Below are 16,140 nucleotides of genomic sequence, written 5' to 3'. Positions count from 1 at the left end.
GCCCAGTCATACTTCTGACCTTAGCTGGCGGGAGAAGGTGGGGTATTCTCATTTATTTATTTTGAAACCATCTTAATTTATCAACTCACCTATTACATGGGCAGACACAAAGGCCACAGCATTTGTTGAGTTCTGTTAAAGTCTTCTCTGTCTCTCTCATGTCTTTGTTTATTTGGTCCAAGCCTTCTTCTATGCGGTTTAGTTGTTCTAAGAATAAGTTGTAAAGTTACATTTTGTGTTCCATTCACAGTGTCAACCAGAAAATGCTATTATTATGGAGCAGTAAACTTCAATCTTGAATCTACCAATAACTCCCCACAGTGAGTATGTCAGTGTCAAAAGGTATTAGAAGCTATTCAACATGATAACCATCTTTCATGTACTGATCCTGAAGCACCTAGCCTCTTGCTGTGGAAAAATTTGTTCTAAGAAGCTTGTATATGGCTGGGTATGGTGGCTCACGCCTGTGATCCCAGCACTTTGGGAGGCCGAGGTGGGCGGATCACCTGAGGTCAGGAGTTCAAGACCAGCCTGGCCAACATGATGACACCCCATCTCTACTAAAAATACAAAAATTGGCTGGGTGTGGTGATGGGTGCCTGTAATCCCAGCTACCTGGGAGGCTGAGGCAGGAGAATCACTTGAACCTGGCAGCTGGAGGTTGCAGTGAGCTGCAATTGCACCACTGAACTCCAGACTGGATGACAGAGTGGGATTCCCCTCAAAAAAAAAAAAAAAAAAAAAAAGAATCTTGTATAGTAGGACCAAGGAATGGTTATTTAGAGATCATCCTTACAACCTAGTTAAGGGTACTTTGACCAGGTCAAATCCCCATCATTTCTATAATAGGTTCAAAACCTGAGGGCTGTTATAGGAGTAATAAAAACTAGACCTGATTACTCAGGGCCAACTCAAGTGTTTCCAAGCACACCTGAATCTAGATCTGTTTTAGGACTTAACTTGATTTCTGAGGATGATGTAAGAATATCATAATGTCTGCCCAGACATGGTGGCTCATGCCTATAATCCCAGCACTTCGGGAGGCCGAGGTGGACGGATCACTTGGGGTCAAGAGTTTGAGATCAACCTGGCCAACACGGTGAAACCCTATCTCTACTGAAAATACAAAAAATTAGCTGGGTGTGGTGGCGGGTACCTGTAATCCCAGCTACATTACTATCATAATGTCTAAGGCACATATAACCAATACACAAAATAAGCCATGCTGGCTTAACACATACTTGGTATATACACAGTTGGGCATTGTTGCCTGCCATCCCAAATAGACAGTGAACATGACATTATTCAAACCAGAAAACAAGAAGTAAACATATTATTCTTACTTTACAAAGGGAAGGCCCTCCCAAAGTCTGAAATTTGTATGTGGCTAATCTGATAGGGCTTTTTGGCATCATAGTCAAACTAAGAATTTCTGCTAATAATTTAACTCACCCCCTTGTTCATCCAGCATAGTGATGGTCTTGATTCCTGCATCCTGAGACTAAAAGAAGTGGGAAAAAGGCTGATAGTACAACAAAACAAACCAAAAACAACAGAAACAAAACCTACAAGAGCTATCAAATAGCAAGACAGAATAATTTAGAAACCCAAGCTCTCAGAGGATTAGAGCTACAGACAGAACTAGTATTCTTAAACTAACACACTTTAACATAGTAGCCCCCCAAAATAATTAAGTCACAAACTCATAGTGAATTCATCTTCCCTGTCATATTCCAATACTGTCAAATGGAAAAACAGAAAAGGCCCATTAGTGCATGATTTCACAATTTCAGCAACTGTTAATTTCAAATAATAAAGCATATTGATACATTACCCTTTAACACTAATTCCAGCCAGAAGTATTAGGATATCTCCTATAAATTTTTATACTTAAGTTGATGACTAACATTTTCTTACCTCAATGGCTAAACCCAGGATTCTCCTCGTACTTTCCAGAGACTAGGAAAAAACACAGAGTTTTAGCATTCCAAAATATGTAAAAAAAAAAAACAAAAACAAAAACAAAAAAACTGATCACAGGCCACATTCATGATGCTATTCTATCTTTAAAAATGGCCAGCTCAGGCTGGGCACAGTGGCTCATGCCTATAATCCCAGCACTTTGGGAGGCCGAGGCAGGAGGATTTCTTGAGTACCAGAGCTCCAGACCAGCCCAGGCAACATAGCCCAATGGAGAGACTGTCTCCATTAAAGGAAAAAACAAAAAGAATTGCCAGCCTATCCCTTCCTTTGAAACAAAACAATGGCCGGGTGTGGTGGCTCATGACTATAATCCCAGCACTTTGGGAGGCTGAGGTGGGTGGATCACGAGGTCAGGAGTTCAAGACCAGTCTGCCCAACATGGTGAAACCCCGTCTCTACTAAAACTACAAAAATTAGCCGGACGTGGTGGCACATGCCTGTAATTCCAGCTACCCAGGAAGCTGAGGCAGGAGAATCGCTTGATGAACACAGGAGGCAGAGGTTGCAGTGAGCCGAGATCGCGTCACTGCACTGCAGCCTGGGCAATAGAGTGAGACTCTGTCTCAAAAAAAAAAAAGTAAGTTGATCACTACAATTTTAGTTATTTTCAAGTGCTCTTTAAGAGAAAATGTGTAAGGACTTCCAGTGTGATGTTGAAAGAAAATTTTTTTTAAAAAAAGAGAATATTTGGACGGTGAAGTTCATGGGAATAAAAATTTTATAGTCATAAAAATTTAATGTAGGTAGAAATCTAAGTAAATTACAGATATTAGGAAATTGTTAAATAGGAGTCTAGCATTTCTCAAATACATAATAGAGTATCTTTGTTGCACCTAAGTAATAAGTACCTAAAAAATAAAAATCATACAAACTGTTTTCACTTTAAGAAAATAAAAACCCGCAATGGTACTAAGGGGCAAATGTGTTCTTTGATATTAATGGACTAGGAAGAAGCCAAAATGGTCCCTAAGAAGGCCCTCTCACCCCTCCAATATGAAAACTGAAATAGAATTATTTACTTATTTTAGGTAAAACATTTACCTCGTCAGTAATCTGGTGAGCTCTCAGTTGAATTTCTTCTGATGACAGATTATCCATGATGAATCAAAACTCTATTAGGCACAGAAATGGAAATGTGGATATTGTATAAGAATAAGGATATATAAAAGTATGTATGAGCAAAAAGTGTAGATTTATGGAATTTAGGAACTTATCAGGAAAACAGGATAAAAGAACCTCTTTCTATATCTATTAGTTTACCACAAGTAAAGAAATCAAGACCGAGAGAGGCTAAATGAATGTTTAATAAGAGTGCCAAGGGTGAACCTAAAATACAAGTTTTAGGACTTCTAGGGAAGTACTCTTTCCAACAGGAAAGTGGATCCTTTACTTTGAGAAGCAAGGCATTACTGGAAGACAAGCGTTAAAAGACTATTAAAATGAATTTTGGGTTGTTCAATGTTCTTCACATGTTGTCTGAACATGGAAAAGCAATAAGTGAAGAAAAGTCCTATTTAGTAAAGTAACAAAATTTTAAGTTACATGCCTGAAGAACACAGGAGACATTTCTAAATATGCCAGTTGTCCCGGGTACTCACTGGGGAAAATACTTTCACTCTTAACAAGAAAAGGGAAATGCCGGTACAAACAGCTCAGAAAAGACTAAGGTTTTTATTATGCATTAGACTCTTCCTCTCCAATGGCTTATATTGTTTGTTGTTTTAGTGGAGTCCCTAAGAAACCAAACAATTATTCTCCTACACATAGTAACTCAGAGATCTCATAGACATCCAAGCTAAAAAACAAAACATTTTGTAGGTGTTATTCAGCACGGCTGTTATCTAATTCCTCTTTGAGAAGTCATGTGGAGTAATAACAAGCATTGTGCAACGGATCTAGGTTCTTTCTTTGTTACATTTGCTAGCTTTGTATGAATTTTCTCAAAACTCATTTACCAAAGCTCACTGTCAATGACACAGATAAACTCTGGTTCTTATTACAGATTTGCCCCCAGGAATCTGGCAATGTCTGGAGATGCTTGATTGTCACAACTTGGGCCAGGTGATGGTGCTGGTTACTGGCACCTAGTAGGTAGAGGCAGGGAAGCCGTTTAATCTCCTACAACACTCTTCAGGAAAGCCCTCCAGCAAAGAATAATCTGACCCAAAATGTCAATTTGAGGTGAGAAACCTTGCCATGGATATACCCTTTGATAAGCAGAAAACCTAATTCCCCCAAGAATGTACTGGACTGAATTCTTGGAAGGCAGAGATTTTATCTTTGTATCTCTAACACCTAATAGGATCTGACAGTAGATACTCCGAAAATAGCTGAATGAACAAATAAGTAGAAAAACAGGGTGTACTCTCAAAGTATTTACGTGGCTCTTAGAAACAAAGCTGCATGTAACAGTAGCACAAAGCCTGCAAAGAATCACTACAGCCACAAACCTAAAACTGCTATTGCAAGTGTATGATATGATCACATACAAATCTTTTCAGTCACTTTTGGCTGGGCGTGGTAGCTCATGACTGGAATCCTAGCACTTTGGGAGGCTAAGGTGAGTGGACGGCTTGATCTCAGGAGCTGTAGTTCAGCCTGGGCAACATGGCAAAAACCCATCTCTACCAAAAATACAAAAATTAGCCGGGCATGGTGGCGCACACCTGTAGTCCAGCTACTTGGGGGGGCCGAGGTGGGCGGATTGCTTGAGTCTAGGAGGTTGAGGCTGAAGTAAGTCAAGATCATGGCACTGCACTCCAGCCTGGGTGACAGAGCAAGACCCTATCTCAAAAAAATAAATAAAATAAAAATAAAATAATAATAATAATAATAATCTTTTTAGTCGTTTTTAGTTGAACCACTACTATCGTTTTATTTTTTATTTTTTTGAGATGGTGTCTCACTCTATTGCCCAGGCTGGAGTTCAGTGGTGCAGCCTTGACTCACTGCAACTTCCACATCCTGGGTTCAAGCAACTCTCCTGCCTCAGCCTCTCAAGGAGCTGGGATTACAGGCATGCACCACCACGCCCTGCTGATTTTGGTATTTTTAGTAGAGATGGGGTTTCACCATGTTGGCCAGGCTGATCTCGAACTCCAGACCTCAGGTGATCCATCCATCTCAGCCTCCCAAACTGCCAAGATTACAGACATGAGCCACTGCACCCAGCCTGAGCCACTGTGCCCAGCCCTGTTTATAATTCTACTGTCATAACTGCTTTATGGTTTAAGATTTTGAGGGCCAGGCGTGGTGGCTCATGCCTGTAATCCCAGCACTTTGGGAGGCCGAGGTGGGTGGATCATGAGGTTAGTAGATCGAGGCCAGCTTGACCAACATGGTAAAACCCTGTCTCTACTAAAAATACAAAAACTAGCCGGAGGTGGTGGTGAGCGCCTGTAATCCCAGCTACCTGGGAGGCTGAGGCAGGAGAATTGCTTGAACCTGGGAGGCAGAGGTTGCAGTGAGCCGAGATCGCGCCACTGCGCCACTACACTCCAGCCTGGGCAACAGAGTGAGACTCTGTCTCAAAAAAAAAAAAAAAAAAAAAGATTTTGAGCCTTGATTAAAGTTATTAGTGCTCATGAAAAAAAGAATTTTAAGTTCCAAATTTAGATTTCTATCTTGCTTGCCATAGACTGTGGTTCAGGCAAGTTTCCACACTAAGATATAATCAAGACATAAAGATATCATTCATTAGATATAAGTGTAAAAGGAACCATGTATTTTATTGATTTGCTAATTGTTTGAGTCTTAAGCTTTATCATACATACACATGTCCACGCTACTGTTCTTTTGTCACTCTTTCCTATTTACAACTACAGAAAGAAAATGGAGATTATTTTTTGAAGCCTCTCACCTCCACATTTTTGCACACCTTTCCTTTCTATAATACCCCACATCTGCCCAGGTAGCCTTATGCCTCTCCATCACTTCCTAAAGCCCCAACCGAGATGCCTCTCCAAAGCCTGCCCTTCCCAGGCAGTAATGCTCTGAAGTTATCTATTCCTGTCATGTATAACTCCTCAATGCCCAACAGAGAAAAAAATATGAAAAATAATATACACTAATCCATTAGTGCCTGGGAAAGGCACCCTTAGTGAGGTTTTCAGATATAGTATCCTGTGGGTCGGGAGACATTCTGGGGTAAGAAAGCCCAAATATCACAAATTATGTAATTTTGTAATTCTATTCCTAGAGGTGATTATTGCCAATTACAAGTCAGTCTTCGCTAGCTTCCTAGGAAAAAAAAAAAAGCAAAACTACAGAGTTGGGGTGAATGTACTCCTGACCTCTGTCCTGCCTTCTTTAAAATAAAAAAGAAAGCAGATGTAACTGGGAGATGGATAACGTGAAGAATCACCCCTGACACTGCAATGAGGTCAGTCTGAAGGACACACTCTTTCTGTGTGAACTCGAAGTTCTACTTAATATTTTTTTTTCTTCCCTGACCAGACAACACACAAGACAAGTAACAGATATCTATAAAGAGCTCCCGGCCAGGCGCGGTGGCTCAAGCCTGTAATCCCAGCACTTTGGGAGGCCGAGACGGGCGGATCACGAGGTCAGGAGATCGAGACCATCCTGGCTAACACGGTGAAACCCCATCTCTACTAAAAATACAAAAAACTAGCCGGGCAAGGTGGCGGGCTCCTGTAGTCTCAGCTACTCGGGAGGCTGAGGCAGGAGAATGGCGTAAAACCCGGGAGGCGGAGCTTGCAGTGAGCTGAGATCCGGCCACTGCACTCCAGCCTGGGTGACAGAGCAAGACTCCGTCTCAAAAAAAAAAAAAAAAAAAAAAAAAAAAAAAAAGATCTCCCAAGTTGGGCATGCTGACGTCAGGATGCAGGTGCCTAAGATTACTCTGGATTCTTGAGGGTTTTGAGCACAAGATTATAGTATGGTCGTCCCTCAGAGGGTTGGATTCAGGACTGCCTGTGGATACCAGTTGGCCCTGAGGAACCTGCAGATGTAAAACTGTATATCCATCTGTAGATGAGAGTTTTGCATGCAAGAATACCATATTTTCTTTTCTTTCTTTCTTTCTTTTTTTTTTTTTTTTTTTGAGGCAAGGCCTCACTCTGTCACCCAGGTTGGAGAGCAGTGGTGCAATCAGGTTCACTACAGCCTTGCCCTCCTGGGCTCAAGCAATCCTCCCATTTAGCCCCCTGAATAGCTGGGACTACAGGTGCATGCACCATGCCAGGCTAATTTTTAAGCTGTTTTATAGAGACCGGGTCTCACTATGTTATCTGGGCTGGTCTCAAACTTTTGGGCTCAAGCAATCCTCCCACCTCAGCCTCCCAAAGTCCTGGAATTACAGGGACAAGCTCCTGTACCTAGCTGAATACTGTATTTTCTATCTGCATTTGGTTGTAGATGTGGAACCTGCTGATATGGAGGGCTAATTGTATGTACTGAAAAAAAAATTTACCTATAAGTGAACCCACGCAGTTCAAGCCATGTTGTTCAAGGGTCAAATGTGTATGAAAGTAAGAGAGTCAAGGTAGAATTTTAAGGGGAAGGACAAAGAGAGACAAGGAATAATACTCCTTAAGTTCTTATCGGCCTTTGTAAGTTTGCTCAGATGGGTCAGAGAGAATATAACCTAGAATTAGCTACATAGCCCCTTCCCAGCTATTCAGGGGGCTAAACGGGAGGATTGCTTGAGCCTGGGAGGGCAAGGCTGTAGTGAACCTGATTGCACCACTGCTCTCCAACCTGGGTGACAGAGTGAGGCCTTGCCTCAAAAAAAAAAAGAAAATACAGTATTCACGCATGCAAAATAGCTACATAGCTACATAGCCTTACTCATATTTATTATTCTCTGCAGACATTTTCCTTACAGAATCAGGAAAAGGTTACCCAGAATATTAGAGAAAAGAGAACTGGTGGGGTGGGGTGAAAAATAAAACATCAGCTGACACAAAGATGCCATTAAATGTACTTTCCTCAGATTTAATCTAATCTATTAAATACTTGTGTCATTTTTCCATTGCTGCTGGGAACTTACACTATGCTGTGTGCCCTTGAGAGGAAAATGCAAGATTTGTCTCAGTGCTTTCACACCCTATTTCTCAGGCTATGGCTCACTTGGGCTTATTCAAAGACTCCTAATTTGGCCTTTTTCTTTTCTAATTTAAACCTAGGCAGGGAAAGAAGTTCACAGAGTACCTCTTAGGCATCAGATACCCTACTAAGTATTTATCTACATCATTATCTCCATTATACTATTTCACAGATGAAGAAACTAAGGCTCAGTTTAAGTAACTTACCTAAGACAACTGAGTTAGTAAAGAGCAGATTAATTATTCAAGTCGGGATCTACTTGCAAATTAAGTATAGTTCATGGTCTGATAAAGAGTCTTTCTGGAGCTGGGAATGGTGGCACACGTCTGTAATCCCAGTACTTTGGGAGGCCAAGGCAGGAGGACTGCTTGAGGCCAGGAGTTCAAGACCAGCCTGGGCAGCACAGTGAGACCCGGTCTCAACAAATAATCAAAAAATTAGCTGGGCATGGGGGCACATGCCTGTAGTCCCAGCTACTCAGGAGGCTGAGGCACAAGAATCACTTGAACCTGGGAGGCAGAGGGTGCAGTGAGCTGAGATGGCACTGGGTGACAGAGCAAGACCCTGTTTCCAAAAAAAGTCTTTCTGTTGACTGTACCCACCACCCCCTTAACAAACAACAGATGATATGAGAACTGCTGACTATTAGAAAATAGGCCAAGCAACCCTGTATGATGGTTCATTTCAAAATTTCAGATGCTTTCTATAAGACCCCGAGATTTCATCTCTTCTACAGACTCAAATAAGACAGTTAAATTGAAGGAGAAATAGAAAGACCAGAGTAATCGTGGTTTTCAACTGTCTTCTAGTATTTCAGAAGCTAAAAATAATCTACATTAATTTAGAAAATGGAAAGAAGTCTATTGGTCAGGCGCAGTGGCTCATGCCTGTAATGCTGGCACTTTTGAGGGTTGAGGTAGGAAAACGGCTTGAGGCTAGTTTGAGACCAGCCTAGGCAACACAACAAGACTCTGTCTCCACAAAAAGTAACAACAAAAATAGCCAGGTGTGGTGATCAGTGCCTGTAGTCCCAGCTACTTGGGAGGCTGAGTTAGGAGGTTCACTTGAGACTGGGAGTTCAGGGCTGCAGTGAGCCATGATCCCCACTACACTCCAGCCTGCCTGACAGAGCAAGACCCCAAAGAAAAAAAAAGAAAGGGGCTGGGCCCAGTGGCTCATGCCTGTAATCCCAGCACTTTGGGAAGCCGAGGTGGGTGGATCACAAGGTCAGGAGTTCAAGACCAGCCCTGCCAATATGGTGAAACCCCATCTCTACTAAAAATAGAAAAATTAGCTGGGTATGATGGTGGGCGCCTGTAGTCCCAGCTACTCAGGAAGCTGAGGCAGGAGAATTGCTTGAACCCAGGAGGGAGGCAGAGGTTGCAGTGAGCCAAGATCATGCCACTGCACTCCAGCCTGGGCGACAAGAGCAAAACTCTGTCTAAAAAAAAAAAGAAAGAAAGAAAGAAAAAAAGAAAAGAAAAGAAAAAAGAAAGACAGACGGAGGGAAGGAGAAGACAACAAGAAAGCAAGCAAGAGGCCGGGTGTGGTGGCTCACGCCTGTAGTCCCAGCACTCTGGGAGGCCGAGGTGGGCGGATCGCCTGAGGTCAGGAGTTCGAGACCAGCCTGGCCAACATGGTGAAACCCCGTCTCTACTAAAAATACAAAAATTAGCCAGGTGTGGCGATGCATGCCTGTAATCCCAGCTACTCAGGAGGCTGAGACAGGAGAGTTGCTTGAACCCGAGAGGCGAAGGCTGCAGTGAGCCGAGATCACTGTACTTCAGCCTGGGCAACAGCAAGACTCTGTCTCAGAAAAAAAAAAAAAAAAAAGGCAAGCAGAAAGGAAGTAAAAGAAAAGAGAAGAAAAGAAGAAAGGAAAAGTAAATAAGCTTCTCGGAAAGAAATACACAGAAAAAAGGCCCTGGAATTCAAATAAGGCCTTGAAAGATCCATGTGGCTTCATTTATAAAACTGGAGAGTTACTCGAGAAGTAATGAAGAAACAGCACTTTAAATCACCATCAGGCCAGGTGCAGGTGGCTCACGCCTGTAATCCCAGCACTGTGGGAAACAGAGGTGGGTGGATCACTTGAGGCCAGTAGTTCAAGACCAGACTGACCAATATGGTGAAACCCCATCTTTACTAAAAAGAAAATATAAAAATTAGCCCAGTGCGGTAGTGCATGTCTCTGGCTTGAGCCTGGGAGGCGGAGGCTGGGCAACAGAGCAAGACTGTCTAAAAAAAAAAAAAAACACCATCAATTTCACAGGGTCCTGCAAAGAATGATTTTATAATTATAGATAATTATTTTTATACAGGTAAACAAGGACTTTGCAGCTAAAATATTCTACCAAATTAGCTTCCTGACTTATTTCTTCTCTGAAAATTAATCACAATAAAGCTCCTCAATGAGTTACACTCAAAGGGTTTATTATTGTACTTTTAAGTTCAGCATTCTCTTTGGCTTATTTTGACAGAAGTCTACTTCCATGGTAACCAATGCATCTGCAACAAGAGGAAACTTCTGTTTACAGTAGGATAGCAGAGTGGGTGAGTGGGAACTCCAGAATTCAAATTCCAGCCTCAGAATGTATTTGTTGTGTGACCCCAAGGAAATTACCTAACCCCACTAATTTCAGTTTCTGTATTTGTAAAACAGGAATAACATTCTATTTCATAGTTTTGGTTTTTTTGTGAAGATTAAAAAGAGATGATCTATGCAAAGTACTTAGTACAATGCCTTGCACATGGCCGGTGTTCAATGTTAGCCATTATTTTAATACTTTTACTGAAGTGGAAATAAACAGTAGGCAAAACAAAAAGAAAGTAGCAATGTTGAATATAAGTCACATTTACGTAAATGTAACTGAAGGTAACAGCTACTAAATATTAACGGTTCCATCTGCAAGGCTAAATTTAAATATTAAAGTTGATGATACTATATAGGCTATATACAACTTTTTTCTTTGAGACAGAGTCTCAATTTGTATTTTTATTTTTTTTTTGAAATGGAGTCTCACTCTGTTGCCCAGGCTGGAGTGCAGTGGTGTGATCTTGGCTCACTGCAACCTCTGCCCCCGGGTTCAAGTGATTCTCCTGCCTCAGCCTCCCAAGTAGCTGGGATTACAGGTGCCCACTACCACACCTGGCCTTTTTTTAAATCACTACTATTATTGTAGAGGCAGGGTCTCACTATGTTGCCCAGGCTGGTCTCAAACTCCTGGGCTCAAGTGATGCTCCTGGCTCAGCCTCCCTAAGTGCTGGGATTACACGTATGAGCCACTTTGCCTGGCATGGGTCTCATTTATGTTATGGATAGCTTCCTCCTTTTATTTCCTCTCTCAGCTTTCCTTTCTATCTCCTTCTACACAAACAACTTTAACCATTTTTATATATAGGCCCCAAAACTATGCAAATAGACATACATATATTGTTTTTTTCTTTTTAAAAATTCTTTTCTTTTTACCATACAAAGTCTGTAACTCAAATGCAAATATACTAAGAACACGACAGAATCATAACTACTAAACAGCCTGGTTTCAGGCCAGGCACAGTGGCTCACATTTATAATCCCAGCACTTTGGGAGGCCGAGGCGGGCGGATCACCTGAGGTCAGGAGTTTGAGACCAGACTGGCCAACATGGAGAAACCCTGTCTCCACTAAAAAATACCAAAGGCCGGGTGCGGTGGCTCATGCCTGTAATCCTAGCACTTTGGGAGGCTAAGGAGGGCGGATCTCTTGAGGTCACGGGTTTGAGACCAGCCTGGCCAACATGCTGAAACCCCGTTTCTACTAAAAATACAAAAATTAGCCAGGTATGGTGGCATGCGCCTGTAATCCCAGCTACTTGGGAGGCTGAGGCAGGAAAATCACTTGAACCCAGGAGGCAGAGGTTGCAGTGAGTCGAGGTTGTGCCACTGTACTCCAGCCTGGGCAACAGAGTGAGACTCCTTCTCAAAAAAAAAAAAAAAAAATTAGCCAGGTGTGGTGGTAGGCACCTGTAATCCCAGCTACTCAGGAGGCTAAGGCAGGAGAATCGCTTGAACCGGAGAGGCAGAGGTTGCAGTGAGCCGAGATCGCACCACCGCACTCCAGCCTCAGCGACAGAGTGAGACTCCATCTTAAAAAATAACAACAACAAAAAAACAAAACAAAAAAACAGCTTGGTTTCAAAGTACACTGAAGCACATGATCCAAGACAGAAATCATATTAACAAGTGGGAAAGTCCCACTAAAAATCAGGAACCAAAAACAAAACCAAAATTACATTTTCAGGCCTATAGTCCCAGCTACTCAGGAGGCTGAGGCAGGAGGATCACCTGAGCCCAGGAGTTTAAATATAACCTGGGCAACATAGCAAAACCCTGACTCTTACAAAAAAAAAAACCAAAAAACAAAAACGACACTTCAGTTTTACAGAAGCACCTCTGGTAACTTAATTGCTTGATATCCAATGCCTGGTCTTCAAGTCCCTGTCAAATTTGGAACTTCCACAATTCTACTCTAAGTGACCCAGGAATAATACTGAGGAGGTAGATGTAGCTTTGATTGTAATCAGTCATATGAACCCTACCTATGAGAATGGTTGTGTGAACAGAAAGGGGATGTTCTATGTGAAATATAAGAACGGGACTCAAGAGCCAACCCAGGAGGAGACAATATGGCAGGCATAAGTGTGGTATCTGCCAGGGAGATACCAAGCATGGGGTGAGATTAATTGGCAAGGATTCACCCTGCCTGAATGAAATATTCAGCGAAACCATCCACATAGTTTAGCTCTGATTAAGTTCACTTAGATGCTTTATGTATGTACGTACATGTGTATGTATGCAGAGATAGGGTATATAATGTGTGTGTCTATGTTGCCCAGGCTGCTCTTGAACTCCTGGCCTCAAGCGATCCTTCTGTCTTGGACTCCCCAAATGCCAGAAAGCGTGAGACACCACACCCAGACACTTAGATGCTTTCTGGTTAGTTTTTCAAGTATTCTGATATTAAGAGTCAGAAGCTACAGATAGAGAACATATGCACTCATGTCCCTGGAAAAGAGAACATAAGCACTCATGTCCCTGGAAAAGGATACCCCCAGCAGAACACTAAAAGAGTAGCATTCTTGCTTATACAAAAGACAACATAGTATAGTGGTTATGTGCCCAATATCTGAAGGCATAATAGTTTCAAATCCTGACTACTATTTACTTAACTTTTCTGTGCTTCAGTTTCCTCATTAAATAGAATAATAATGCTTACTTTAAGTGCTGTTACATGGATTGAGCTAATTCATGCACAGTATTTAAAGCAGTGCCTGCCACATAGCGCTCAATAAAACTACTATAACTTTTCATAATAATTATTAAATATCTCTCATGATTTTGGCTAGGCATGGTGCCTCATGCTTATAATCTCAGCACATTAGGAGGCCAAGGCAAAAGGACTGCTTAAAGCCAGGAGTTCGAGACCAGCCTGGGTAATTAAGCAAGTCCCCCATCTCTACACAAAAAAAAAAAAAAAAAAAAAAAAAATCAGCCGGGCCTGGTGGCGTGCACCAGCTACTCAGGAGGCTGAAGCAGGGGGATCACTTGAGCTCAGCAGTTTGAGACTGCAGTGAGCTATGATCATGCCACTGGAGTCCTTGGTGACACAGCAAGACTGTCTTAAAAAACAAACAAACAGCCGGGCGCGGTGGCTCAAGCCTGTAATCCCAGCACTTTGGGAGGCCGAGACGGGCGGATCACGAGGTCAGGAGTTCGAGACCATCCTGGCTAACACGGTGAAACCCCGTCTCTACTAAAAAACACAAAAAGCTAGCCGGGCGAGGTGGCTGGCGCCTGTAGTCCCAGCTACTCGGGAGGCTGAGGCAGGAGAATGGTGTGAACCCGGGAGGCGGAGCTTGCAGTGAGCTGAGATCCGGCCACTGCACTCCAGTCCCGGTGACAGAGCGAGACTCCGTCTCAAAAAAAAAAAAAAAAAAAAAAAAAACAAACAAAAAACACAAACACCCTGATTCTCACTTGTGTGGGTCAAAATCCAAGTATGATCAAGTCCAAAAAATTATGGTTTTAAATTAAATTATCAAAAAAAAGTCACAATGTAAGGATTCAGTGGTCAGGCAGGAATATAATGTGTGTATGTATGGAGGGCAGGGGATGGCTTTCAAGGCAGACAGAACACATATTGTGAAGAGCTTTGTATACTATACCAAGAAGTTTGAAATTCATTTTGCTATGCTACCTAGGTTGGTCTTGAACTCCTGACCTCAACTGATGCTCCCACTTCAGCCTCCCAAGTATCTGGGACTACAGACAAACCATCACAACTGGCTTGAGTTTTTTAAGTATTGAAAGGCCATCTAAAGTAATTTCAATTTCCAAAACACTGTCAAAATAAATTTAAACAAACTTTACGTCTAAGTTACAGAACTTACAGAAAGCAACAAGAAAAGAGAATTCTGGAAAAACATAGGAATTAGTGATTTAAATACCTTAATAGCAATACAACCTAAATTGAAACCCAAACCAAAATGTCAGTGAATCTAAATGAATACAAATGGGCTTCTTCTACGCCTAATATTTAAAAAGACACAGTACATGCTGTTTCCTGGCTCCATAATCCACTTCCTCCAATTGTTGGAGGCACTGGATCCGTCTGTTTCAAGTTTCTACCTACCACAGCAAAGAAAAGAGCAGTCCTGGCCGGGTGAGGTGGCTCAAGCCTGTAATACCAGCACTTTGGGAGGCCGAGGTGGGCGGATCATCTGAGGTCAGGAGATTGAGACCAGCCGGGCTAACATGGTGAAACCTCGTTTCTCCTAAAAATACAAAAAATTAGCCAGGCTTGGTGGTGCATGCCTGTAATCCCAGCTACTCAGGAGGCTGAGGCAGGAGAATCACTTGAACCCAGGATGGAGGTTGCGGTGAGCCGAGATCATACCATTGCACTCCGGCTTGGGCGACAAGAGCAAAACTCTGTCTCAAAAAAAAAAAAGGGGGGAAAAGAAAAGAGCAGTCCTTGTCATCTGCCCCTCTGTCAACCTACAGATCTGGAAACAAACTATAGTAATGGAATAAAAAGTTCAGCACCCTGGGAGATAAGCAACATTATGTATTATCATGCTAATATATACTTAATGTGGAGTACAAACATAGCTCAAAAACAGATGTCCAGTGTGTTGCAGATAAAGGAACCAAATTGTGAGGGCAGGGGGGAGCCTGAATTCAGAAAAAAAAAAAAAAGGCAGCTGATTTCACAAAAACATCAAAGAGCAAACATCCTCTTTTTCCTTTTTGCTATTCTGATCTACAGCAGCCTTGACCTCCCAGTCTCAAGTGATTCTCCACCTCAGCCTTCCGAGTAGCTGGGACCACAGGCACCGGGCACCAGGCCCAGCTATTTTTTTTTTTTTTTTTTTTTAATTTTGTAGAGACAGTCTTGGCACGTTGTCCAGGCTGGTCTCAAACTCCCGGGCTCAAGCAATCCTCCTGCCTCAGCCTCCCAAAGTGCGGGATTACAGGCATGAGCCACTGCCCGGCTGTAATCTACTTTCATCTGGTGGAACAAGTTAACTTTGCTAGAATTGTGTTATGATAATGAACACCATCACAGAGATCACAAAATTTTCAAGTCCATAAGCTTTAGTTCAATCTTCATTTTAAAAATGAGCTGATTAGGCCCAAAGCAGTATTCTCCGAAGTGCAGAGCAAGAATATGATTTTAACTGTTATATACAGAAGAGTTATATATTTAATAGTTATGTATTTATTATAATAGATACTAAAAAAGGTATAAAATACATAAAAACCATGATTTCACAGATTATCACTTTGGAAGTGGGCAATGTTTTTTTAAAAAAACTCATTAAACATGAAGTAAAATAATAGTACTCTAAACAGCAAAAACTATGATGGTGGTATGACTCATAGGTGAAGACTCCACAGCTGTCCCATGAGTACAGGCCTGTTTTTGTTTACTTTCTTTGTGGTTCTAGGTTGTGTTCTGAATGATGTGACCTTAGGCTGGGCGTGGTGGCTCACGCCTGTAATCCCAGCACTTTAGTAGGAAGAGGTGAGCGGGATCACCTGAGGTCA

General features: G+C 42.1%; 1 protein-coding gene across 2 annotated transcripts in view; it reads right to left on the bottom strand.

The window, feature by feature from the left end:
• Positions 1-16,140, bottom strand: part of SNAP23 (synaptosome associated protein 23) — a 40,151-nt gene that overhangs the window by 20,359 nt on the left and 3,652 nt on the right. The window contains exons 1-5 of one of the 2 annotated variants that reach the window (XM_010367021.2): positions 14,723-14,859; positions 3,025-3,095; positions 1,918-1,959; positions 1,453-1,501; positions 90-207 (exon numbers count right to left, since the gene is read on the bottom strand). In XM_010367021.2, coding sequence (XP_010365323.1) covers positions 90-207; positions 1,453-1,501; positions 1,918-1,959; positions 3,025-3,081 — 266 coding nt within the window. In that variant the 5' untranslated portion in view covers positions 3,082-3,095; positions 14,723-14,859. Of the gene's footprint in view, positions 1-89; positions 208-1,452; positions 1,502-1,917; positions 1,960-3,024; positions 3,096-14,722; positions 14,860-16,140 lie in introns of those variants that run through there. The other variant, XM_010367020.2, reaches the window with a different exon arrangement.

The sequence above is a fragment of the Rhinopithecus roxellana genome, chromosome 5 (genome assembly GCF_007565055.1).
Source record: "Rhinopithecus roxellana isolate Shanxi Qingling chromosome 5, ASM756505v1, whole genome shotgun sequence".
NCBI classification, from domain to species: domain Eukaryota; kingdom Metazoa; phylum Chordata; class Mammalia; order Primates; family Cercopithecidae; genus Rhinopithecus; species Rhinopithecus roxellana.
The sequence above is the reverse complement of the archived record's forward strand: the minus strand, read 5'-3'. Positions and strand labels throughout refer to the sequence as shown.